Source organism: Pezoporus occidentalis, unplaced genomic scaffold, assembly GCF_034315485.1.
Source record: "Pezoporus occidentalis ecotype Australia unplaced genomic scaffold, CSIRO_AGI_Poc_V1 ctg64, whole genome shotgun sequence".
In the NCBI taxonomy this organism is placed as follows: Eukaryota; Metazoa; Chordata; class Aves; order Psittaciformes; family Psittacidae; genus Pezoporus; species Pezoporus occidentalis.
Window position 1 is genome coordinate 12,904 of NW_026915987.1, and position 25,241 is coordinate 38,144.

Genomic DNA, 25,241 nt, shown 5'->3' on the forward strand with positions numbered 1-25,241 from the left:
GAGCCCCCCATCCCCCCCCCCCCCCCCGAACAGGACTAATTTAATGTAGGAGAGATTTTTATTATTATTAATAACAGTTTGTAACTTGGACGTGGAGCTGGGGGGGGAACTGCCCATTGCCCCCCCCCCCCATGCTCCCAATAAACCTCTTGCTGCTCCCAATGGTGCCTGCTGCCTTCTTGGGGGGCTGCAGGAGGGCCATGGGGCATGGCCTGGGGGGCACCATTTCTGCCTCTCCCGCCTGTCCCCATTTGATGGGGAGCCTTGGCGGGGGGGGGCTTTGGCAATAGCTGCTCTCTCTGCCTCCCCCCTCCCCAGCATGGGCTGCCCTTGGGGGGCCAAAGCATTCACTGAATGAGTAACGGAGGCCCCCACCGGGCTCGGCCTGAGATTTGGGGTAAGAAAATGGCTTAATGGGTCCGGGCTGGGTCCCCCAAGTCTGTGCCCCGGGGGCAGGGTGGGCTCAGGGGTGCCCGGGGGCGTCAGGCCATGCTGCTGGTGGAGCAGGGGGTGCTCTGGGTGCTGCCGATGCTGTGGTTGGTGCTGCTGCTCTCCGAGGCCGGCGCCGTGCTGGAGACCGGCTGCAGTTTGGAGATGGGACCTGGTGCACGCCGTGGGGCCGGGGGGGGACATGGCAAGGGGAGAGCAGGCTCAGGGGGGGGCTGCCGGGGGCCACGGCTGCTCCCATGGCACCCACCAGCCCCAGGGCAAGGACCCGTCAGGATTGATCCCGTGAGATGGGCATGGGCACGGTGACAGCAGGAGGGGTGGCAGGGGGGACCCCAGGGCAACACGGTCCATATATATATATATATATATATACACACACACATATATATATACACACACACACACTATATATATACACACAAGTACACTATATATATAGTATACACATATACACACATATATGCATAGATACATATATACATATGGAGTATATATACACTATATATAGTGTATATATACTATATATACTCTATGTATGTGTGTATATATATGTATATGTATGGATATGTATATATACACATATATACACATATATGTGTTTATGTATATATACATGTATATATAAATATATATGCACGTATATACACATATATATGTATATATATGTATACACACACACACACACATATATAGTGTGTGTGTATCTATGTGTGCATATACATCTATATATAAAATTATCCACCCTGAGAGGGGTTATTCCCCCATGGCATTGCCAAGAGAGCCATAAGGATGCTGGCAACACAGCAGCCTGGCCCCTGGCTACCATGGCTATTCAGGACACAGACAACCCAGCAAGGGACATGTGTGTGCCCCCCCCCCTCCGCCCCCATCCCACAATAGGGGTCCCCAGGGGTGATGGATACTCACGGGTATGTGAGTAGATGTACCAGAGCCCGGCAGTGAGGAGTGCGCCGATGAGGAAGGCACCAAAGGTGATGCCCAGGACTGCAGCCAGCCCCAGCCCGCGGTCTGTGATGGAGATAGAGCCATCAGCGCCGTCACACTGCAGGGGAGTCCCTTTCCACCCCTATTCCCACCCCAGCCCCAAACTCACTGTTGGTCAGCCTCCAGCCGTCCTTCACCGTCACCTCCAGGACCTTCTCAAAGATGGTGTTGTTCTGTGGGGTGGAGGTTGGGGTCAGAAGGGGGACACCTGCACCCCACCACGGGGCAAGGCTCGTTGGGAAGCGGGGATGCTGCTGCTCCACCGCACAACGGGATGGGCTCAACCCCTTGTGTTACCACCACCGACGGCGGGGACCAACGCGGTGGCATCGCAGGGATGGGGCAGGAGGGGGCCGGCGTTACCTGCAAGCCCGCCTTGCACTTGAGCGTGGCGGAGAAGGGGACGCGGCCGCCCTCGGGGACCACGTAGGTGAATCGGAAGCGCCAGACCTTCCTGCCGCGGGCGCTGGGGGGGCCCTGCAGCACGGCCACCCCTGCGCTGCGAGCCTCCCCTCCCTGCACCAGCAGCACCGGCTCCCGGCCCGGCGCCGCCAGCCAGCATTCCTTCAGCTGCAGGTCGGCAGGGTGGTCCTCCCACCGCATGGATGCCTGCGAGGGATGCGCACGGTGAGCGGCACCGGTAACGGGGAGGGATGGATCCGACACCCCCCGCCCCATCCCAACCATGGCACCGGGCAGGGGGTACCTGCACAAACGCCTCCTTGTTGACCTCCAGCTCTGCCTGCGGTGCCTCGAAGGCGGCCGTGGGGAAGAGGCGCAGGAAGAGCTCCCGTGGGATCTTGCACTGGAAGGCTACCTGCGGGGGGGGGGGGGCAGCACTGGGGTCACCCCACAGCGCCCGGCACCCTGCCGGTGCCACTGGCATTGCTACCTCATCATGAGATAGCATAGAATAGCATGGACTATTACATCACCATAGATATCATAGAATATCCCCATGAACATCATAGACCATCATAGAATATCCCCATGGATATCATAGAATATCATAGAATATCCCCATGGATATCATAGAATATCATAGAATATCCCCATGGATATCATAGACTACAATAGAATATCCCCATGGATATCATAGAATATCATAGAATATCCCCATGGATATCATAGGATATCATGGACTATCCCCATGGATATCATAGAATATCATAGACTATCCCCATGGATATCATAGAATATCATAGAATATCCCCATGGATATCATAGAATATCATAGAATATCCCCATGGATATCATAGACTATCATAGACTATCCCCGTGGATATCATAGGATATCATAGAATATCCCCATGGATATCATAGACTATCATAGACTATCCCCGTGGATATCATAGGATATCATGGACTATCCCCATGGATATCATAAAATATCATAGACTATCCCCATGGATATCATAGAATATCGTAGACTATCCCCACGGATATCATAGAATATCATAGAATATCCCCATAGATATCATAGCATCAGAGTGGAAAAGACCTTTAAGCTCCTCAAGTCCAACTGTTCCCCATCACTGCCAAGGCCACCACTAACCCATGGCACTGAGGGCCTCATCTGCTTGGTTTATGAGCACTTCCAGGCATGGTGGGTGATTCCACCACTGCCTTGGTTCTCCCGTTCCAATGCCTGATGAGGGGAAAATGGGGTCCAGCCCCAGACATCAGGTCCAATGGGAAACCTGGCTCTTACCCGCACGCTCCGGAGCACTGCACCCTTGGCCAGGTTGAGGATGAGCTGTGAGAAGGGGAGGAAGGTTGGGTCAGATGAGTGGTCCTCAGTGCCAGGGTCTGCTGCCCCCAGTCTAATGGGTCCCACCATAGGATGGGGTGTTATGTTACGGGATGGGTTCCCACCGTGGTGTGGTGTGGGACAGGATGGGAGAGGATCCCACCCACACTGCCCTGTCTCCACCAGCACACAGCTGCAGCAGCCCTGGGCTGCACGGGGATGTCTCCAGCCACCAAAAGCAATGAGGACCCCATGGAGATGCCAGCCCCTTCCTCACCTCGTTCTTGGCGTGCTCCCAGCCCTCCAGCGAGGTGCCGCAGTGGCTCAGGGGGGTTCTCAGCATGAAGTGAGTGGCGTTCTTCTCTGCCTGGCAGCTGATGTCCCGCAGGGTGATGTTCACCACGTCCTTGATGGGCTGCAGGGAAGCACCCAGCGCTCACATTCGATCTCACACATTCACTCACACATGTGAGAGTGAGTTTGAGTGTGAACGTGTGAGACAAGGGTGCCAGCCCTATGGAGGAAGGTGCCAGCCTTTGTCAGTAGCACCAGCACTCAGAGCAGGCCGTAAATCCCCGCCCCCAAACATCTCTGGGGTCTCTGGGACCCCCCCGTCACCCCTCACCTCCAGGTGGGACCTGGCGATGACGATCTCCATGGTTTCATCCGTGCACTTCCATGGCTGGAGCATCAGCAGCAGCACGTGGGGCAGCGAGTACGTAGTGGGGGACGGGGCTGTGGGTGTCACGGGCACCCTCCTGACCGCCTCTGTGCCGTGGGGAGATGTGGGGCTAAGCAGGGGCAGTGGGACCCCCCAATCCTGCCCTGCCACGGGGTGCACCCATGGGGCCTCACCGTGGTCCTGGATCTCGAGGCTGACGCGGGTGCTGGCGGGGATGGTGGAGTAGGAGGCGATGATGCTGTAGTTCTTCTCGAAGGCTTTGGCAATGAGGCCCTGCTCCGAGTCAGGCAGGAGCTCCCCAGGGAGCAGCAGCGAGGAGATGGGAGCGATCTTGTAGCTCCCAGAGACCTAAGGACGGAGTGGGAACAGCACAGGGGAGCTGAGCAGGGATGGGGGCGGCTGGGGATGCTCAGAGCAGGGGCAGCATCTGGGTTCATCCCCATTAGGATGGCTTACAAGGGGCTGCCACCTCCCTACACCCAGCGTTCCCAGTGCCACCCTCCCTGTGCCATTGGCATCCCTTGGACACGCACACACGCACGTCCCACTCAGCCCTACCAGGAACTGGATGTGGCAGTTGTTGACAGAGAGGGACCAGGTGATGTTGGCCCAGCTCTGCAGGATGAGGATCTGGTTGCTCACGGCTCTCTCAGGACAGCTCAGGGTCAGGTTCACCTCCGTGATGGGGAAGCTGTGAAGCCACAAGATTCCCCCTTCCTGCATCAGCATTCCACACTAGAGGCTCCCATACCCACCTTGGGGTGGTGGTGCTTTGCCTATGAGCCACATCACCCCTTCCCAAGCATCTCCAAGTATCTCCCACCCTCTCTGCCACCCCAGGGGTCCCATGTGTGGTACCTGGGCTCAGGCTGCAGACGGATGATGTGGGCAGCCCTGGTGCTCTGGGTGTCCCCTCGAGAGCATCCCTTCATCCCATGGAAGAACACCTCCGTCTCCAGGTGCAGCGTGGCATCAAAGTGCTCCTGGGGGATGCAGTCTGGGGGGCTGGCAGGGTCTATGGAGGCAAAGAGAGGAGTCACCAAACAGGGCTATGGGGTGGGGAGATGCCGAGGGCCAGGGCATTGTTCCCCGTAGCATCTCCCTCAGGGCCTTGGAAGCAGGAAGACCCCAGACCCCCTAAACCAGCCCCACGCACCTTCTCCAAGGCGGAGCTGCACCCAGCGGGGGTCCCGCAGCTCGCTGTAGGATGTGATGCCCCCATAGGCATCCCGAGCCCAGGCCAGCAGCGGTCCCTTGCCAGTGGACACAGCCAGTGCTGAGGTGATCCCCGTGTCCAGGCGGGCATCCTGCAGGGCGAGCACAGCCTGAGCTGGGGCAGGGGGGAAAGCACATCCCTGCCCCGCACCGGCTGCATGGGGAGAGCAGGGAAAGCCTCAGTGTGGAGGATGCAGCCGGTTGGGCATCCCTGGAGCCCTGGCTCCATCATGGCTGGGCTTGGGGTCACCCGGATGAATGGGGGGGTTCAGGGAGCAGCCGGCAGCACGCGGAGAGCTCGGCCCGCTTTATTATTAGCCACAAACAAAGCAGGAGGTTTATTTTGCTAACAAAGCGCTGGGCCCCGGCTCAGCTCGCTGGAGCCAAACCCATCCCTGACCTTCCTCCCGCCGGCTGGAGGAAACGGGAGCTTTTTCCAGCCCTGTGCGTCATTCCCTGCCTGGCTGGCCTCATGCTCAGGCGCGTTCCCCCTCCCTGGGGTACCATGAGCATTGTCTCCGGAGATAAGGGGACTCATCCAGCACACCCCCCCCTCCCCAATGCATCCCCCATCCCTGCCATGGGGATGTGGCACTCACGGTGTGGATGACCAGGTCCGGGCATGGGGAGGTGATGGTGGCGAAGCAGCGGGAGCACACGAGGATGAGCACCGCTGACCGGGTGCAGCCACCGGCTCGCGGTGCAACCAACACCTTCAGTGGGGAGGAAGGGGCCTGCGGGGAGAAGGGAGAGTGTCACCACTGTGGGCACCAAGCACCAATCCCTGTCACCTCCTTGCCCCCCCCCCCGGACACCCCATCTCCCCTCGGGCTGGCTCTGCAGGATGAGGGATGCGGAGATGCCCCATGGCTGTGAACCCACACGGGGGGAGCAAACAGCCCCTGGCTCCCCTGAGCAAGGGATCAGAGCATCTCCACCTTGGGAATGGTGGCATTGCCACACTAGGGTCTAGGGCACCCCCACACTGGGGTCTAGGCACCCCCCTCCTTACGGACCAGGGCATCCTTGTGTTAGGGACTGGGTACCAGCGTGTCATCCTGCTACTGACTGGGGTGTCCCCACACTACAGACTGACATCCCCACACCAGGGACTGAGGCATCCCTATGTCAACAGCCAGAGCATCCTCACACCCAGGACTGGGGTGTCTCCACAGCAAAGACTTGATATCCCCATACAGGGACCGGGGTACCCCCACCCTGCACACCAGCACATCCCCACTGTGTGTCCCCACCAAACGCCAGCGCATCCCCATCCTGTGCACCGGAGCATGCCCCTGCGGGTTTCCCCATTCCAGCACCGGGACACACGGGAGCACTGCCCAGCAGCCTCCTCTGCACATCCGGATGGGGAACCCGAAACACCACGGGCTAAATCTGGCAACTGCCGCCTGGATCCCGGCTCACAAAGTACTGAGCCAGGCAGTGGGCAGGGAAAACCAGGCTGGGAGCAGCCACCAGTGCTGGGCACAGGGCCTTTGGGATGGGGCCATGGCCAGGCTGGGATGCCCGTATCCCCATGCTGGGGTGCCCAGGGTCCCCGGTTGCTGTTTTTCCTGCCCTGCTGCCGCCTTTTAGGTAATTATTTTCTATTTCTTTTCTTCTGCATCACGGGATCTGCTTATAGAAACCAGCTTCCAGTAATTCTTCTATAAGTGGAGCCGCAGGGCTGGGTGCCGCAGCCGTGACATCAGTGCGTGTCCCCTGCCGCCGCTGGGGACAACCTCAGGGCACAGCACACATTGGGATGGGGCAAAACGGGCCCTTGTCAAACCCACCCCGAGCAGTGGCTCCCAACCCTGCTCCCTGCGAAAAGCAGAACTGGGAGGTGGTGGAAGGGGGGGACGTGGCGCCAGGCAGCCCAGGGCTGCGTCTGAATTGGGTGCTGATGGGAAGGGAGCAGGGTTGTGCTGCAGAGCAAACCCATGGGAGGGTGGAAACCCAACCAACAGCACCGGTGCCAGGGGGTTGCTGGGCCCGGCCTCATCTGGAAGATGCTCAGGGCACTGGCAGCTCGGTTATCGACCCTTTGGCAGGACATGATAACGCTGACAGCCAGAGTTCTGCTCGCCTGGCTGCTTTCAAGTGATGTGCCTCCTTCCATCCCTCCTTCTATCCCTAGTTGCATCCCTCCATCCCTCCTTCCATCCCTAATTCCATCCCGCCATCTCTCCTTCCATCCCTAACTCCATCCCTCCATCCCTCCTTCCATCCCTAATTCCATCCCTCCATCCCTCCTTCCATCCCTAGTTCCATCCCTCCATCTCTCCTTCCATCCCTCTATCCCTCCTTCAATCCCTCCTTCCATCCCTATTTCCATCCCTCCATCCCTATTTCCATACCTCTATCCCTCCTTTCATCCCTCCCTCCTCAGTGTGATCCCCACTTGGTGTCCATAGCTCCATCCTTCTCCTAAGTGAGGACCAGCCCATCTCCCCAGGGAAATAGGGGTTCCTGGCATGTCCAGCACAGGGATTGCTCTGGAATCATGGGCTGATAAAGAAGTTGCCTCTAAAGACTTTAAATTCCCAGCAAGACCAAACACACCAGTGGCTGCATGTGGAAGGGAAGCTTGGACACCATGGAAGAGATTAATCTGCCTCTTCTCACTGCTTCTTAGTTTTGAGAGCTGGGATACCCTCCTTGGTACAGCGGGATGGGTGATGGACAGTGATGGGTGACAGTGCAGGGTGACAGCACCAAGGTGACAGCTCCAGCCCTCATTTACTCACCTTGGACCACTCGACGCTGAGTACATGGACTTCCCGGCTGGTGCGCAGGGAGCTGCTGCTGCTGCAGCCCCGCGGCACGGTGCTGGTGGTGTAGGACAGGGCGATGGGCGGCTCCAGCGCCACCGGCTGCAGGTCACAGCCCTCGGCTCTCCCGGGCTCTGTGCGGAAAACAGGAGCCGTCAGTCCCCGCTGCGGACGTGGGGTGACACGGGAAGGGGTGTGTGTATGTGTGTGTGTGTGGGGGGGCCGCATTGCACGGCCCCAGCGCCGGCACAGCGCCCGCGGCACCATCTGCGACGTGTTTGTTCGGGGCTCGTCCGGGGCTGCCAGGACCCCGCCGCAATCACGTTAATGACCCTTGGATCCGGGATGGAAAACTGCTGCGGCCCTGCCGCGTGCCAAAACTCGCGCCTGGCTGCCCCGGCTATGGGGCGGTGGCGGAAGCCCCCCCCCATCTCCCTCTGTGCTGCAGGAAAGTGGGAAGCGCAGGTATGGAAATGGCTGTAGAGCTCATCCTCCGCAGGCGCCGAGGCGTGAGCTTTGCCCCATCCCGAACCCCCCGGCGCGGCGCTTGAGCGAGTGGGGCCGGCGGGCGGCTGCCAAGGGAAATCCTGAGTGCAAGCAGCCGTTTGAAGGCCTGATCCTGTGTAAATCCGCATTCGCCTCGGCCGTTTCCTCTGCTCCGGGCTGTCCTCGAGCTGGCCCCTGGGATGCGAGGTGTCCCGGGGACCCGCTTGCACCCACTGATGCCCCATTGACGGATGGAGCCATGGGGCTTCCCATCGGGAGATAGTGCCTTGGGTGCTGGGTTTGCTTTGGAAGTGGCCACTGAGCTCCATCCCGTCCCGTTCCACCCTTTCCCATCCAGGAGGTGTCTGGTCCCCGCACCAGGGCCACCCAGCGGGGGCTGGAGGTGGAGGGTGCGATGCTCCCGGTTGTCAAGGCTTAGAGATGCAGCCGGCAAAGGGCTACTCGCACCATCACTGTGTCCCCGTCCCATCGGGATGTTGTGGCTGCGGCCGCAGGGTCACGGTGCAGACCCCCCTGGTGACGCTGCCGCAGACCCACCTATTGTGCATCGCTTCCTCCCCAGCCAGCTCCGCGGCCGCATCAGGAGGAAGATAAACAGCCGCTTATCTGGGCTCCGCAGCCTGCGTCCCTCTTCCCCTCCGCTCCTGCCCCGAGGCACCGGGCACGGCCACGCGGCCCCGCCGGGCAGAGGACGGGCAGCTCGTCACACCTCCGGCAGCATCCCGCGGGGAGGTCAGGCAGGGCCAGGGCTGGACCAGGGATGGTCCAAGTGGAGGGGATGCGGGGCAGCGGTGCCAATGGGCACCACCGGCATCAATCCCTGGGGAAGGCAGTGGGCTCCAGCGCTATGTCCGGATCAGATAAGGGGGCGCAGCGGGGCCGCCCGGGGCGATCAGATAAGGGCACTGTTATTTTTGTACTCCAGGAAAAGGAAAAAAAAAAAAAAAAGAAAGAAAAGAAAATCCATTTTATGTTTTTCCAGCCGCCCGCCCTCTCCCTTGCTCTGGCGCGGCGGAGACCAAGGACCAGGGATGGTCCCATTGCGGGTTAGGGGCCAGCGGGGGCATTCCAGGGTTTTTTGGGAGCAGATCAAAGGCCTTGGGCAAGGAACAACACCCGGGGCTGGCGGGATGGGGGGGGCGCGGGGCTGGGGTGGCTCCGGCGGCGCAGGATGCCCCATGGGACGGGCAGCGCCACTCCGGCATCCCGGCATCCGGCTGTGCCGCCTCGGCACTTGTGTAACGAGCTGCCCGGCCTCAGCACGGGACAGGGATGAGGATGGATCCCGCACTGCGAATTGAGGGGGGGGGGGGGTGTGTCACCCTCTGAGACACCGCTGGCTCTTGGACCATGTGGAGGTGGCATCGTGGCTCAGATGATGGGGCGGATGGGACTGGGGTCTGGGGCCGATGCAGACTACATCATTCCTGCCCCTCTCTAAGTCAGCCTCTCCCCAGGGACAGGATGGGATGACCCAGCACAGTGCTCACGCTGCAGGGAGCAGAGACAGTCGCTGCCAGGGGGGAAGCACAAAGTTCCTGGCCTCTAGAAGCTGCTGTGTCCATGAGACCCCCCAGCACTGCGCCTGCACAGGTACCGCAGCCCCATGGCTCTCTATGGGGAAGGGGCAGAAGAATGACAAGAGAGGGAAGGATGTGGCATTTGTGCACAGGTAGGGAGGACAGGGACCATATAGCACAGCAACACAGGCCCAGGACTGTATAACACTGTGTTATACACAGCTACATAGGATGGAGACCGTATGGCACAGCTACATAGGATGGGGACCATATGGCACAGCTACATAGGACAGGGACCCTATAGAACGGATACATAGGACAGGGACCGTATAGAACAGCTACACAGGACAGGAACAATATGGCACATAGGATGGGGACCGTGTAGCACAGCTGCATAGGTGTGGGATGGTACGGCAGAGCTGAACAGGACATGGTCTATATGTCAGAGTTACACAAGACAGGGACCATACACGCACAGTCACATAAGACAGGCACTGCATGGCTCAGTTATGCAGGACAAGGACTGTATGGCACAGTTACGTAGGCAAGGGACCAGACAGCACCACTAGGACAAGAACTCTGTTACACAGCTCCATAGGACAGGGACAGTATGCAATAGCTGTGTTGGATGGAGACTGTAAAGCAAAACTATGTAGAACAGGGACTATATAGCATGGCTAGATAAGACAGGGACTGTATGGCATAGCTACTCAGGATGGGGACCAAATAGCACAGCTACACAGGACTTAATCCATATAGCACAGCCACGTTAGTGCAAGGACTGCATGGCACAGCCATGTAGGATAGAGACTGTATGGGACAAGTACAAAGCACACGGACAGTACAGCACAGCTACATAGGACAGAGATGACATTGCACAGCTGTGTGGGATGGGGACCAGATGGCACAGCTCCATGGTATAGGGACTGTACACCACAGATAGGGAGCACAGGGCCCCTATGTCACAACTGCATAGGATGCGGACCATATGGCCCTGCTATAGGATGGGACTGTACCGCACAGCTATGCAGGACACAGACCTTATTGCACATACACATGAGATGGGGACCGCATGGCACAGGCACAGGACAGGGACCATAGGATACAGCTACAGAGGACACAGAACTTACTGTACACTACACAGGATGGGGACCGAATGGCACAGCTACGGGGAACATGACCCATACAGCACAGGGACCCCTGGCACAGCGACCAGGGGTGACAGCAGGCAGGGAGGGGGCACCGAGCCTGGCAGTAGGGACACCCGACCAGCACCCATCCTGGCGCTGGCCGCTGCGGTGCCTGGGAGGGACCGGCCCCGGCCTTCCCGGTTCCCCTTCCCTCCACCATCGGGTCACATCCCCGGTCCCCAGCTCCCTGCCCTCCATCCAATGCGGGTGCCACCCTTTGGAATCCCCCCTGTGGCTTCACAGGGACCTCGGGGTGGCTTTAGTGCTTCCCTGCCCAAACTGCCCCAAGGGGCGGATGAGCCCCGAGCTCCGTCCCCACGGCCCACACAGGGCTTTCAGGGCTTTCCCACTCTTTACCCCTGCTCCCGGCGGCCCCACACTCCCCCCCCTCCCGGTGCCGGGAAGCCACCGAGACCCCCGGTTGTGCCATTGCTTCACCCGGGGCCCAGCAGCAGCACCTTCGACAGCTTCTGAGCGTGGTGACGCAGCCCGGATTTCGGGGGTCCCGGGGAGCAGCAGCACTGCGCTCTGTGTGTGTGTGTGTGTGTGCGTGTCCCTCACCGGGGATGGGGGTTTTGTCCCTCCTCACCCCTAGCGCTGCCCCCCAAAACCTCCCCTCCCGTGAGGCTCCCAGCGGTGTCACTGCCCCCGACGGCACAGCCGGGACCCTTCAACCACGGACCGGGACTTCCCCATCCCCGGCGGTTTCCGCTGCCGCCCCGGCGGTCCCGTCCAGGGGTCCCATCCCGGTGCCTCGCCCCCGGTCCCCCGCAGCCCCAACTCACCCGTGCGGCCGAGCAGGGCCAGCAGCAGCGGCAGGAGCGGGGCGGTGCGGGGGCCCATGTCCGCTGCGGCCGCTCCCGGGGAGCCAGCGCCGAGTGCCGGGCGGCGGCGGCGGCAGGAAACCGACTCCCTTCGGAGGAGGGTCCGCGGGCGGCGCGGCTCCGCGCCGGGAGGAAATGCCGCTGGCGGCAATGGGGCCGTGCCGGCGGCGGGGGGGGCGCGGCGGAGCCTGCCCGCAACGGGGAGGGGAAGAGGAGGGACGGACCGTAAACACCAACACCCCCCCCACCCCGCCCCGTGCCTCAGTTTCCCCACGGCGCCGTGCGGGGCATCACCCCCGAGGATGCGCTGGGGATGGCACTGGCACACGGGGGGGGGGGTTGTGTCCCCAGGGCCCCCCTGGGCTGGCACTGGGTGGGATGCAGGGGTGCGGGTGGGGTGCACCCCCCCAAAAGACACCCGTGGGTGCTGCTGCAGCACGGCCCGACCTGCACAGTGAGGAGGGGGCTGCCCCGTGTGATGGGGATAGGGGCTGTCCCACGGCACCCCGACACTCAGCCCACTCTGCTCCCAGCCAGTACCACAGTGGGGTCACCGTGTCCCAGGCTGGTTGGTGCCCCATGGCTCTGGACACCCGCCCTGGGGCTATGCTGGAGACGGAGGGTCCACACAAGGCACTGCTGCCTGCCCTGCCTGTACCCTTGGCCAGGCTGTGGCCAGGGACTGCCTGGACATCCCTGCCTGGCCATCACTGTCTGAGGGCAGATTTGGGCTTAGCAGGTCCCCTGGGACAGGGTATCCTGGGTTCGGGGGTCACAGTGAAGCACCACCGAGGTGGGACCCACAGGGTGGCTGGGGGCACTCAGGGAGCCACTTCTGCACGCCTGCCCCATTCCTCCCATGCGTGTCAGTGGGTGCTGCCCGAGCTGAGAGCCCTCACCCGGCTGACGGTGGGGCTGGGACCCGTCCTGGTGCTGAGGGTGGGCACAGACCCCCGGCGGCGGTCTCCATCCCGAGCCAGGGTCGCTGGCACGGGGACAGCACGGGGACCTGCCAGGGAAGGCAGCGAGGCCCCTCCGCACGGGCCAGGATGCTCCCGTCCGTGTCCATGGCCCTGGGTGAGCAGTGGCCATCTCCCATGACAGAGCACTGCCATCTCCTGGGGACCGCGGGGACGGGTGCTCAGCCGGGGAGGAGGATGGGGACAGGGATGGGGACCAGGACCAGGACCAGGCACCCGCACCCCAGGCCCTCCCGCACCCCTCTCCCTGCAGGGCAATGAGCAAGAAGCCCTCGATGATGGAGCACACTCAGACCTGTGTGCCCTGCATCCCTAGCACAGCGTTTCCCCCCCCCCCTCGCAGTTTACGGAGCAGCCTCAGGCTTTCCAGTGAGAGGAAAAGCATCCAAAACCCATCACCAAGCATGCAGCACCCATGCTGGGGAGGAGAGCAAGGGGCTGAGCACCACAGCATCGCCCCTACCATCCCCACTGCCCTGCTCCCCACCTGGGGAAACTGAGGCACGCTCACAGCACACCCAAAGAGGGATGGAGGCACAAGGGCCATGGGCTGCCCTGCTCCCCACTGCATGGCTTAGGGCTGTAGCATCCCAGCCTGCCTGCCCCACTGTCCCCTTGTCCCCACTGACACGAGGCAGCCCCAGTCCTGGCTCAGCCGTGCTGGCAGTGCCCCAGCCCCGGCCGGATGGCCGCATCCTTCCTGCCTCCCGCGGTGCCCCCGAGCCCTGCTGGTGGCTCCTGCACCCCCCCATGCTCGGGGCTGACGTCGGAGCCTGGCGAGTTTGGGTTTGCTGCTCGGGGAATTGATGTTTTTCCCTGCTCGCTTCCTTCCTCCGCCCCGGCCCCGTGGCCTCAGCTGCCCCCAGCGCTGCCGCCTGTCCCCGGCCCCCAGAGAGCCTGAAAGTGAGAGCAGGGGGGGCCCTGATGGGGTTGTGGCACTGCTGCATCCCGCACTTATAATGGATAGGTAAAACCTTGTCCCCACTGCAGCCCCTCTGCTGTGGCATCGTGCCTGGGCAGCTCTGCGGTGCTGGGGAGCCCCCAAATCTAAGTCCCTCAAACCAGCACCTGGAGGTGCAATTCATTTCCCCTAAGTACCCTCACCCTATCCCACACCCAGCCTGGTGGCTGGACATAGCTGGGTGCCCCCAGTGGGTCCCTCAGCCCCTGGGGACAAGCCTGCATCCTTGGCTCAGAGGTGGCACTGATGGCAGTGGGTACCAACGGCAAGGAGCACCCCACTCCATGGCATTATGCTACCCCAAAACACCACACTGCAGCCACCCTGTACCCCAAAAAACCCTGACAGCCAAAAGAAACCGGGAAATGCCAAGGCATGAAAGTGATGGAATTCCCCATCCCATCACGGCTGGGCCTGAATTTGCTATCCCAGTGCTGGCAGAGCCACGGGGAATAGGGATGAGTGTGCAGGATATGGCTCAGACGGGGCCTGCAGCCCCACGGACACACGCACAGAGCACAGGGAGGTCCAGCAGTGGGACAGGATCGGGTTGAGCGGGCCCAGCTATGGGACGTGGCCCCGTGCTCCCCACAGGCCATGGATTGGGAAGCTGGGGCAAGCGGCCGGGATGCTCCCTCCCTTCCTCCAAGCACAGCATCCCGCTGCTCCCGGTGGGATAAACACCCGCTTCCTGCCCTTAATCAGCTCCAGAGGGGTTGGGGGGAGGACAAGGGGGGGAGAAGGGAAAAAAAAAAACAACCTCTGGAAAGAAAAACTCATTTCCTGCGCCAGAAGAAAAAGATAAAGTCTGGGCTCATTACAGGGAACTTTACTGGGGAGAGACGGGAAAGAGCCAAACACAATGTCCTTGAAATTTCCTCCGCGCGGCTCCGGCCTCGAAAACAGGATAAAGGCGCTTCCGCTGTCTCTGCCGGAGCGTGCCGGGGGGGGAGTGGGGCCAGGGGCTCGGCTACAGGGCGTCGAGGTGGGAGCAGACCTGCTGGAAGACCTCGTCCACAGAGCCCTCGGCGTTGAGCTGGGTACGGAGGGGGTCAGAGATGGGGGCTCCCGCCAGCGAGAGGAGCTCTTCCAGGGATGGATGTGGCCGTGGGTGGGGAGAGCGGGGCTGATTCAGGGTGCGGGGCCATGCGTGGAGGGGGTCAAGCCCACCCCAAATGAGCCAGGATTGGGTTTTCTTCCTCATCATCCCCATCCGTCGCTTCCCCTCCCCAGGGACCACACACGCGCCCATAGGGCTGGAGGGTGCTGGCATCAGCCGCATCCCCGCTTACCTGGCGGACGATGCCTCTGCCCTTGTAGAAGGTGATGACGGGCTCGGTGGCCTTGTAGTAGGTCTCTAAACGCTTCTTGATGGTCTCCTCGTTGTCGTCCACCCGCCCGCTGGTCTCGCCCCGCTTCAGCAGGCGTTTCACCATCGTCTCCTTCCCTGCGTCCACGTAGAGCAGCAGCGTGGGGGGGGCGATCTGCGAGCACAGAGCACACGGGTGTCACCGTGGGTCTGCTTTGGGAGGTGGTTGTGGGAAGAATGGGGTCACAAACGTGTGTCCCCCTCCCCATCCTCTGCATCTTCAGCGTGGGTCTATGGGGACATCATTCTGGTGTCCTGGTGGCCTCCAGATCCATGCAGAGGGGGGAAAAGGGACACCATAGCCAAGCATTGGATGTCTGCCATCACCATCATGCCAGCACCGTCAGCCCAAGGACACCCTTGAGCGATGTCCCCCATGCACTGCACCCCGATGTAGTGTCCCCAAGGTAGGGTGCCCAGTTTAGACCTGCTGGGATGGGGTGGGATCTTCACTGGGATGGACAGGCCAGGCTCCTATTGGATGGAGCCCCTCTTCCATGGCACCAGCCCTCACCTTCTTCTCAAACTCCTCTCCCTGCTTCACCTCGCGGGGGTACCCATCGATGAGGAAGCCCTTGGACACATCTGCTTTGGCCACCATGGCATCCCTCAGCATGTCCAGCACCGTGTCCTGGGGAGGGGAGGACAGAGCAGACATGGGACAACACACCCTGCACCCAGAAACCCCAATCCCTGCTGCAAACCCCTGTGGCAGCACAGACAGAGGTACCCCATGGCCATGAGCTGACCATTACCGTGGTACCTAGTGTCCCCAAAGCCACCCCTGCCTGTGAGTCCCACCACGACTCACCAGGGGCACCAGCTCGCCCTTCTCCATGATGGCCTTCAGCGTCTTGCCCCGCTCTGAGCCCGAGCTGACCTCTGCCCGCAGCAGGTCCCCCGTGGAGAGGTGGGTATAGCCATACTTCTGCACGATCCTCTCACACTGGGTCCCCTTCCCTGAGCCAGGGCCACCTGCAAGTCACACAAGGGCCACACGTGCCCCGAGCCGTGGGTAAGGAGCTGCAGTGGTACATGGAGGCAGTGGCATAGCCTGATGAGATGGACGAGATGAGCATCCCAAGGCCAGCATCAGATGGATGAAGAGAACTGCTCCTGGGATGGAGGATGCCAAGCGCTTGGGGTTGGCACGGGCTGCTGGCAGTGTGGGTACCACCACCCTGACAGCACCCAGGGCATCACCCAGGGCATCACTGTCACAGTAATACCCAGGGTATCACAACCCCATCAGCACACAGGACATCACCAGCTCATGCAGGACCCAGGACATCACTGTTCCATTGGCATTTGGCCATCACCATCCCATTGGCATCGAGGATGTCACCACTGCCTGCTGGCACTCAGGACATCACCCCCCAGATGTTTACTGTCACATCACCCCAGATGCTGCCACACCATGACCAGTCAGAGGTGCCCTCCCAGTCCCAGCAACCCTGACCCACCATGGCCCCAGCGATAGAGCCTGGGCACAGACTTACCCACCACGAAGATGATTTTGTGGTTCTTGAGCTTTTCTGGAGGAGACAAAGGGATAAAAAGAGCTCTCAAAAGCCAGAAAGGGCACTGGGGAGCGTGGTGTCCCTGGGGGTGCCAGATCCAGGACAGGCATCCCTAGGGATGGAGGGGACTGAGCCCAAAGTGCAGGGAAGGTGGAGGGCAGCCACTGGGTGTCCCCCTTGTCCTCATAACCTGAGCAGACCATGGCTGACCACAAAGACCCAGTGGTGCTGTGGCCACAGGGCTGGAATCCCACTGCTGCTTGGTACCTTGGAGACAGTCACTGGGCACAGCTCCACCATGGGTAGGGATGGCCACATCCACCCCTGTGGCCAGGTTGTCACCCAATGTGGGGCTTGGCACGGCCACCTCCCAACAGCCCCTGACCCCCACCACTGGTCCATGGACCTTGTGGCACAAACCCACCCTTGTCCCCTGCCAGCACCCAGGAGCAGGGCTCCACCTCCTGCAGGACCTGGCCAGGGTGCAGGGCGATGCCAGGGGGAGGCAGGGCTAAAAATAAAGGCGAGACACTTTGGGGACACTTTCCCATCTCCTGATTACAGGCGGATGGAATTACAGCTCCTCCGGCACCCGGCGCTCCCCGGGGCTGGGGACCGAGCCAAGTGGCTGGCAGGGACATACTGAGGGGATGTGGGGCACGTAGAGGGCTGGAGGGACGTGGGGTGGATCAGAGGGGAGGGAGGCAAGGAGGGGACACAGGGAAGGGTATAAGGGAGGGGTGAAAGGGACAAATGGGATGGGCTCAAAGGGGATTGAAGGGATGTGGGTAGAGGGAGTGAATACTGGGGGGGTGGAGGGGATGGATACAGGGGGATGTGGGCATGCAGAGGGGATGGATGCAAGAGGAACCGAGGGGATGGATGCAAGAGGGACCGAGGGGATGGATGCAAGAGGGACCGAGGGGATGGATGCAGGGTGGGTGGATGCAGGGGGGTACTGAGGAGATGGATGCAGGAGGGACCAAGGGAACGGAGGCAGGGGGATGGCAGTAAAGGCGACGGTGGGGACAAAGGGATGGATGCAACAGGGGTTGGAGAGGACGGATGTAAAGCAGATGGATACAGAGGGGAAGGATGCAGAGGGGACAGACACTCACCTGTCGACATGCTGTTGTGGTCCAGGCACAGGAGCACTTCAGGCTGCAAGGAAAGAAGAGGAGGATGAGCAACTCAGAGCACTGGGGACACGCAGGTCCCCATCTAGGGAGACCAGGGGTCTCCTTTCCCTGCCACGCTGCTGCCCAGCTCCACGGCCAAGGTGGGGGCCAGGTTTTCTGCCCCAGCACCAGCAGGGAGGGTGCCCTGACCTCAGCCTTAGCCCGCAGACAGGGAGCTCTGCTCCCACATCCATCACCTACCTGGCTCCCGGCACCTGCCGCATCCGGCTGCGGTGAGGGCTTCCCTGTGCCGGCTGACGCGCGGTGACGTTACCGGCTTCCTCCCCTGCCCTGACCGCATCCCAGGGCCCAGAGCGCCCAGGACCCCACCTGGGCTCCCCGGCATCACCAGGACACGAGTGATGGACACAGCACCCCCCCAGAGCAATGGTTTCTATGGGGGGGGGGTGTGGGTGTCTGGAAGTGCCCCATTGCACCCCATCACCTCGGACAGGGGGGTGGCCACCCTGCCTGCCCGCACCCAGCCCCGCGGCACCCGGCCTGCTTGGCCACAGCGTCACCCCAAACCGGCTGGATGAGGAGCTGGGATCGGGCAGCCCAACAAGGTCATCTTACAGCGGGAAAGGGCAGAGGCTAAGTATGGCCGGGATGAAACCGGCACCGGGTCACGTCCCGCTGCGGGCCCTGGCATGGGGCTGGGGGGGGGGGGTGCAGGACCCCCGGGGTTCCCTATTGTGGAGGGTGCTGAGCACCGACCTTGGTGGGGCCATAGAGGCTGGGGGCAGCCCTGGTGCTCAGTGGGGGTCAGGGCTTGATCCAGCGCGGCGCTGAGCCCATGGGTGCAGGGTGAGGGTGATGTGGTCCCGAATGGGTGCTGGGACGGGGGGGTCTGGATGGGGGTGTGAAACACGGCTCAGGACACCCCAACACAGCCCATTGCAGGAGGCACCCCGGGGTGCTCCCATCAATCTCAGCCCAACAGCAGCTCCAACACAGCCCTGCCTCACACCCAGCACCCAGCCCCTCCCATCAGCACCCAGCTCCTGCCTCCCTGGGACCCCAAGGCCCAGGACTGGGCTGCTCCAGCACCCATGCAAGCCCTCAGCACCCATGCAATAGACCCAGCACCCTTATTAGGCCCCAATACCCATACAAGACCCCCAGCACCTGTGCAAGCCTTCCAGCACCCCTGAAAGCCCCCCCCAGCACCATGCAATGGCTCCAGCACCCCTGAAAGCCCCACCACCATCCAAGAAATAGCTCCAGCACCCACTGAAGCCCCCCTGCACCCATGCAATACCTCCAGCACCCATGCAAGCCCCCCCCAGCACCCATGCAATGCCTCCAGCACCCATGCAAGCCCCCCCAGCACCCATGCAATGCCTCCAGCACCCATGCAATGCCTCCAGCACCCATGCAATAGCTCCAGCACCCATGCAATAGCTCCAGCACCCATGCAAGCCCCCCCAGCACCCATGCAATACCTCCAGCACCCATGCAATGCCTCCAGCACCCATGCAATGCCTCCAGCACCCATGCAAGCCCCCCCATCCAAGCAATAGCTCCAGCACCCATGCAAGCCCCCCCAGCACCCATGCAAGCCCCCCCAGCACCCATGCAATGCCTCCAGCACCCATGCAAGCCCCCCCCTCCAAGCAATAGCTCCAGCACCCATGCAAGCCCCCCCAGCACCCATACAATAGCTCCAGCACCCATGCAAGCCCCCTCATCCAAGCAATAGCTCCAGCACCCATGCAAGCCCCCCAGCACCCATGCAACCCCCCAGCATCCCCTGCGCTGCCCCCCCCGTTCCTGCACCCCCCTCCCGGGGGCAGGTCCCGTCCGGGCACAGCATCCCCGGGCACCGGGGCCCGCTCTAGCTCCGGTGCCGCAGTGCCCCCCCCATGGCAGCTCGGGTCCGGGGATGGGGGGCACGCACTGACCTGTGCGGGGCCGGGCGGGGGCAGCGGCTCCGCTCCTGCCGGCTCCGGTACCGCTATATATAGACGGCGGCGCCGCGCTGCACGCCGGGAGCGGGCCCGGGCAGCCGCGGGCAGCGACGGGCAGAGCCGGGCTCCCCCCCTCCCTCTCCCGCGGCATTGATGCGGTCCTCGGGGTCCGACAGCGGCCAGCGGGGGCTATGGGGGGCTATAGGGGGCTATGGGAAGCGGTGCGGACCTCCAGCACCGGGGGCTGTGATGCGCAGACCCCCCCCCCCCAATGCCTCAGTTTCCCCATCTGCGGGGGGAAACATCGACCCCGGTGGGTTTGGGGACACTGCGGCATCGCCGGGGTCCATCCTGTGCCTCTTCTGGCAGCATCTTGGGAGGGGAAAGCTGTCCCCATCCTCATCCCTATCCTGGTCCCCATCCCGCCACAGCACCCTGGTTACCACCCGCATCCTGCCAATGAGAAGGGGAGCCCCAGGGGTGCAGCGCCCTTACTTGGCTTTCTTCATCCTCCTCCTCCTCCATGGCTGCAGAGACCCCTGCACCCCCTCGCTGGGGTGTGACACGAGTTGGGGGGACCTCAGCTGCTCCCCGCTCCAGGCAGGGCACTGGAAGGGATGGCTCATAGCTGGGGTCAGCTGGACGCTGGACATGGGTCCCTATGGGTCTCATTCCTGCACCCTCCCAGGTGCCCAGAGCCAGCATCGCTGTGGGTTGGGGGTCTGAGGACCCCTGTGACAGCCCCACCAGCACCCAACTGCCCAGCCCCAAACACCCATCCCGGAGCCAGGGCCCAAGGCAAGAGACTGCAGCGATGTTTATTCCTGTACAAACCCCTATAAAACACGGGTGCCCCACGGCTTCCCCTGGCACCGCATCCGTCAAAGCCCCAGCGCAGATGGGGCACAGCCAAGGGGAACCCGGGGCATAGAGCACAGCACCCAAGCTCGCTGCATTGAGCTGCTTTCCACTCAGTGCTCTGCTGATGGGAAATGAACAAATCCTCCTCTGGCTGGGGGTGCTGAGGGTGCTGCACCCTGTGCCACTTCCAAAGGGTTATTAAACAATGAGGACCCTGCTCACTCCTTTGGCCGGGAACCCCAAATACAAACCCTGGGATGAGGAGGAACAAAACACAACCCCCCCCCCCCCCAAATCCCATTGCTCCAATAGAAAAGGTTTTGGCAGTGTGGGGCGCAGCAGTTCTGGAGGGTGGCTGTGGGGTGCTGGGGCACCCATGGTGGCAGTGTCACCCCCACAGGGTCCCATTGAAAACTGCGGGGTGCTGCTGAGGGGAGGATGTGGTGGAACAGGATTGGGGTGATGGGGGTGGCAGAGAGGGGCTGAGCATCAAGAGGGTCCCAATCCCCCTTGAAACAGTCTCTGTGGTGGCCCCTAAAGTGATGCAGCCCCAAAGGGACCTCAAACCCCTCCTGTGTTCTCACAGGACCAGGCAGGATCTCACCTCCATGTCCATGGGGGGGGGAACACCCCAAACCCCGCACTCACCCCAAAACCCAGCTCAAACCCCAACACATCCCAGTGCGAGGAGCCACTGTGAACAGAGGCAATGGTCCCGTAAGAGGCACCCAATGCCTGGCTCCAACTGCTCCAAACGGGATGCAGGGGAACCCTCATCCATCCCAGCTCCAGAGGCAGCCCCTAGGGCCACGTGGGGTGGGAGAAGGTGATGTTGTAGAGGCCGGCCCAGCTGGAGAAGACCCTCTTCTCGGTGATGAAGCGGTGGTGGTTGCCCTTGCGGCTCCGCTCGTTGTGGATGTAGGTCGTGCACTCATCGGGGCCCTTCGGCTCATAGTAGTGGTAGGGCAGGCGGCGCGGCGGGGGCCGGCGGCTGCGGGTTGGAAGGAGGGGGGAAAAGCATAGGGTGAGCCCCACGGTGGGGACACGGGGCTGGGATAAGGGCTCGGGGGTCTCCTCACCCGCAGTAGTTGGGTGGCACCATGCCGTAGACATGGACGGCATCGCAGAGCTCCACCGCGATCACCATGGTGAACCAGCCCGTGCTCAGCCACGACCGCGACTTCTCCCTGGGGGGCGGCACAAGCACCATGGGGACAACAGCGGGGAGGTGATGGGGATACAGACCCCAACTTGCCCCAACCCCATGGAGCAGCCCCAAGAGCCAGCTCCACCCCAGGGACATGCTAAAGCGAGGATGCGGCGCCGGAGGTGGCTCCGAGGTACCTGTCCTTCCCTGTCTCCCCCCGGAACAGCTCATCGAACTGCTTCATGCGGCCGGGGGAGACCACGTAGGCCGTCATGTTGGGGAAGGAGGTGCTGATGCGCTGGATGATCTTCAGGAGGCTCTTCTGCATCTTGGCGGGCGGCCCCCAGAAGATGAAGATGGTCTCGGGGGTCTTGTTGACGAACTCCTGGGGCCGCTTGAGCACGCGGTAGAGGCTGGAGTGGGCCACCACGCGGAAGGTGGTCTTGTTGCCCACGTCGGCCTCGTAGCCGGTGGTGGGAGCGTCGTTCATGCGGATGGTGCATTCGGCCCCATCGATGGCCGTGCCCAGGCGGGTACCCAGGAGGTGGCTGGAGCTGGTGACGATGACGCACTGGTGGCAGCGGGCAGTGAGGGTCTGGTGATGACAAACACCGGGTGTCAGCACAGCCCAGCAGGGAGGGATGGAGCTGGGCAGGGGGCAAGGCATCGCTGTGGATGTCACCCTGCCCCGCAGCTCGTACCTTGTTCCCACACACGGGCAGGTACCCGCTTTTCACCCCCCACTTCTTGAGGTCGGGGGGCCGGCGGGCTCTGCCCCGCAGGCGGCTGTAGGGGAACACCTCGCTCCCATTGCCGGAGCTGTAGATGATCAGCAACATGATCAGGGCAAAGAGGACCCCCAGGGCGGCGGCGCGATGGCTCTGCGGGCAGGGGGAGAGCATCAGCCGCTGCCCCCAGCCCCGCTCCCCGCGGCACCTCCAGTGTCCGCAGGGAGACTCCCGGTGTCCATAGGGACATGCTCCAGCACTCACCGTGCTGCCACTCATGTCTTTGTGCCGGCCTCAGTGCACTGCGACCGCCAGTGTCCCGCGAGCACCTGCAAGGCACACGGTCACCCCCTGCACTGGCCACTTGCCACCTCGCTTGGGACGGCAGGGGTATGGGATGAGCCACCAAGCAGCCCGCGATGGGTACCCAGTGGGACACCCCAGCACTGATATGGGGAAGGGAATGCCAATGGGATCAGTGGTGTGGAGGAGCTCAGCGTGGCCACAGCTCATGCCAGGGAGATCCCTGCAGCGGGCTGGGATCCAGGGATGGATTATCCCCCGCCGGCAGGCCCGAAGCCACTCAAACCCATGGGTCAGCGTGGGTAAACCCGGTGCTTGCGTGGTAAATCCCATTAAACCAAGCACCAGGGAGTCTCAGACCGCGGTGGGGAGGAACTGAGACCTGCCCAGCCCAGCTCACGCATGGGCTCAATCCAACCAGAGCCAGCAGCGACCTCTCCAGCCCCAGGGTGCTCACCCCTGGGGGGGGTCCTGCTCCGACCTCCCCTCGCCCGAGCTCGCAGCAATGGACTGACCCAGTTTATCCTGTCAGGTCCTGGTTACTGAGGCACAGCTGCTGGGAGCAATGAGGAATTAAAACCAAATTGAAACCTCTTCACTAATTGCCCTGGAGGGGGGAGGAGGGATGGAAAATGATGCAGCAGCTCCTGGCTCCAACCCCAGGGGGCCCCGCAGGGCTCTCAGGGCCGCTGTGGATGGACGGGAAGGTTCCAACCGGGGACAGCCTTGGCGTGCGGGTACAGAGGAGCCCCGACGTGCACAGGTTGCGGGGGGGCAGCACCGGGGCACCTGCATCTCCGCAGTGCTCTGTCCATGGGGGACCCCACATCGGGGACCCCACATCGGGCCTTACTTGGTCGAGGGGTCTCATCTGCGGCGGGCAGCGCACGGCGCGGGGGGGGCGTCATCTCCTCCTCGGGCCCCGCAGGGGATGCGGGACGTTGCGGGCAGGGGGAGGTCCGGTTCCACCGCTGCCCCGGGCTCACATCGCGGCTCTGCCGGGAAAGGGCTGATCCAGACCCGCTCCCGCCCGGTGCAAACCCCGCTGCACTCACAACGTGCAGGGATCCCCCAGCCCCGGATGCGATCCCTGCTGATGCCCGGGAAGGGAAAACCCGCCCCGGAATGCGAATCCTCCCCCGCTTCCCAGTGCTGCCCCCACATCCCCGCACCCAAGGGTGCAGCCCTCCCCCGGCAGTCCCGCTTTGCAGGAACCGCGCAAACCGGGGCCCGTCCGCCCTCCATACCCCCCACCCCCCCCCCCAATTTACCGTGCACCGGAGCCGTTCCACCCCTGCACCGGCTAAACGGGCCCGGAGAGGACGCAACGTATCCACCGACCGCTCCGCTCCGCAGTGCGCCGCGATGCCGCTGCTATCGGTGCCGGTACCGGTGATGCCGGTGCCGGTGATGCCGGTGATGCCGGTACCGGTGATGCTGATGCGGCTGCCGCCTGGGCCGGAACCGAGGACCAACGCAGGGTCCTAGCGCCGCCCGCCCGAGATGGAGACAGCCGCAAGGGTCCTAGCGCCGCCCGCCAAGATGTGGAGCTCCGCGGGGGTCCTAGCGCCGCCCTCCCCGCGCCAGGCCCCGACGGTGCAGGCCGGGGCTTGCTCCCGCCCCTGCGGTCTGACCCGTCCCACCCCCGAGGGCACCGGGGCGGGCACCAGAGCAGCACGTGGCGTCGGGGCCGCATTGTTGGGATGCCGCCGCCTCCCCCATCGCGCTCCGGGGCTGTGGTGTGGCAGGGAGGGCGCTGACCGGGACCTGCAGGCCCTGTCCGGGGGGGGATCTCGGCTCGGCTGCGCTAGCGGGGCCCTTCCCTGTGTGCGGTTGTGGCAATGGGGCAGAGCCCCACGGGCTCTTGGTTCACGCTCGCCTGTGGCTCCCTGTCCTGGCAGCATCTCCAGGTGACTCGCTCCTCACTCAACCCCTGCTGAAACGGGGGTGAACGCGGCTCCCTCTGCCCTCCTCCTGCCTCCCCCGACACCTCCAGGCCCACCCAAACACTTGGCATCTGTTAAGGGTTCCAAGAGCTGCAGCCGGGCTCAGGGCCGCGCACGCCGTGTCCTGGCATGACCCAGGCCTCCACAAACGCCCTCCCTGCAGGGCAAAGATCAGCCTGGACCCAGCACAGAATCCACCCCAGCTCAGTGCCCATCTCGCAGGGACCTGGTTGGGATGCAGCTGCTGGTTCCCAAATGCTCTCCACCATCGGCTTTCGGCTCCTTCCTCCGTGCTCAGGCTCAGCTCTACCCCCTCACCACCTTATTTATAGCCTGGCAGGGGAGCAGGATGCTGGCAGCACGGAGAGCAGCTGCTGTCCCCTGTCCCCACGTCCCGCAGAACTAAGGGGCACAGCACAAG

General features: G+C 62.5%; 3 protein-coding genes across 3 annotated transcripts; all 3 read right to left on the reverse strand.

The window, feature by feature from the left end:
• Positions 1–39: 39 nt before the first annotated feature.
• ENG (endoglin) lies at positions 40–12,059 on the reverse strand. Its single transcript, XM_062640343.1, has 15 exons — positions 11,879–12,059; positions 7,853–8,010; positions 5,702–5,836; positions 5,044–5,194; positions 4,746–4,902; positions 4,446–4,578; positions 4,061–4,235; positions 3,831–3,973; positions 3,483–3,620; positions 3,167–3,211; positions 2,162–2,272; positions 1,819–2,064; positions 1,565–1,628; positions 1,378–1,479; positions 40–601 (listed from the first exon to the last, which is right to left on the reverse strand). Exons 1-15 carry the CDS (start codon positions 11,934–11,936, stop codon positions 483–485), a joined length of 1,935 nt encoding a protein of 644 aa, XP_062496327.1. The 5' UTR covers positions 11,937–12,059; the 3' UTR covers positions 40–482.
• Positions 12,060–14,672: 2,613 nt separating this feature from the next.
• AK1 (adenylate kinase 1) lies at positions 14,673–18,257 on the reverse strand. Its single transcript, XM_062640254.1, has 7 exons — positions 18,127–18,257; positions 17,866–17,908; positions 16,727–16,762; positions 16,039–16,202; positions 15,742–15,858; positions 15,151–15,342; positions 14,673–14,894 (listed from the first exon to the last, which is right to left on the reverse strand). The coding sequence occupies exons 2-7, from the start codon at positions 17,873–17,875 to the stop codon at positions 14,829–14,831; spliced, it is 585 nt and encodes a 194-aa protein (XP_062496238.1). The 5' UTR covers positions 17,876–17,908; positions 18,127–18,257; the 3' UTR covers positions 14,673–14,828.
• A 2,370-nt stretch (positions 18,258–20,627) lies between these two features.
• ST6GALNAC6 (ST6 N-acetylgalactosaminide alpha-2,6-sialyltransferase 6) lies at positions 20,628–24,476 on the reverse strand. The gene is made up of 7 exons (XM_062640247.1): positions 24,216–24,476; positions 23,728–23,869; positions 22,836–22,900; positions 22,545–22,724; positions 22,041–22,438; positions 21,776–21,883; positions 20,628–21,687 (listed from the first exon to the last, which is right to left on the reverse strand). Exons 3-7 carry the CDS (start codon positions 22,848–22,850, stop codon positions 21,498–21,500), a joined length of 891 nt encoding a protein of 296 aa, XP_062496231.1. The 5' UTR covers positions 22,851–22,900; positions 23,728–23,869; positions 24,216–24,476; the 3' UTR covers positions 20,628–21,497.
• Between the last annotated feature and the right edge of the window lie 765 nt (positions 24,477–25,241).

Coding starts and splice junctions, on each gene's coding strand:
- ENG (XM_062640343.1), bottom strand. CDS start 11,936: ATGGGCCCCCGCACCGCCCCGCTCCTGCCGCTGCTGCTGGCCCTGCTC. Junction 1,629..1,818: donor AGTGCAAGGCGGGCTTGCAG/GTAACGCCGGCC, acceptor TCCACCCCACAG/AACAACACCATCTTTGAGAA. Junction 602..1,377: donor GTACATCTACTCACATACCC/GTGAGTATCCAT, acceptor GGCGTGCACCAG/GTCCCATCTCCAAACTGCAG.
- AK1 (XM_062640254.1), bottom strand. Junction 15,859..16,038: donor AGGGCGAGCTGGTGCCCCTG/GTGAGTCGTGGT, acceptor TCCCCTCCCCAG/GACACGGTGCTGGACATGCT. Junction 14,895..15,150: donor GCAGAGGCATCGTCCGCCAG/GTAAGCGGGGAT, acceptor CTCCGTACCCAG/CTCAACGCCGAGGGCTCTGT.
- ST6GALNAC6 (XM_062640247.1), bottom strand. Junction 22,439..22,544: donor TGCCCGTGTGTGGGAACAAG/GTACGAGCTGCG, acceptor TGTCATCACCAG/ACCCTCACTGCCCGCTGCCA. Junction 21,688..21,775: donor GTGCCACCCAACTACTGCGG/GTGAGGAGACCC, acceptor TCCAACCCGCAG/CCGCCGGCCCCCGCCGCGCC.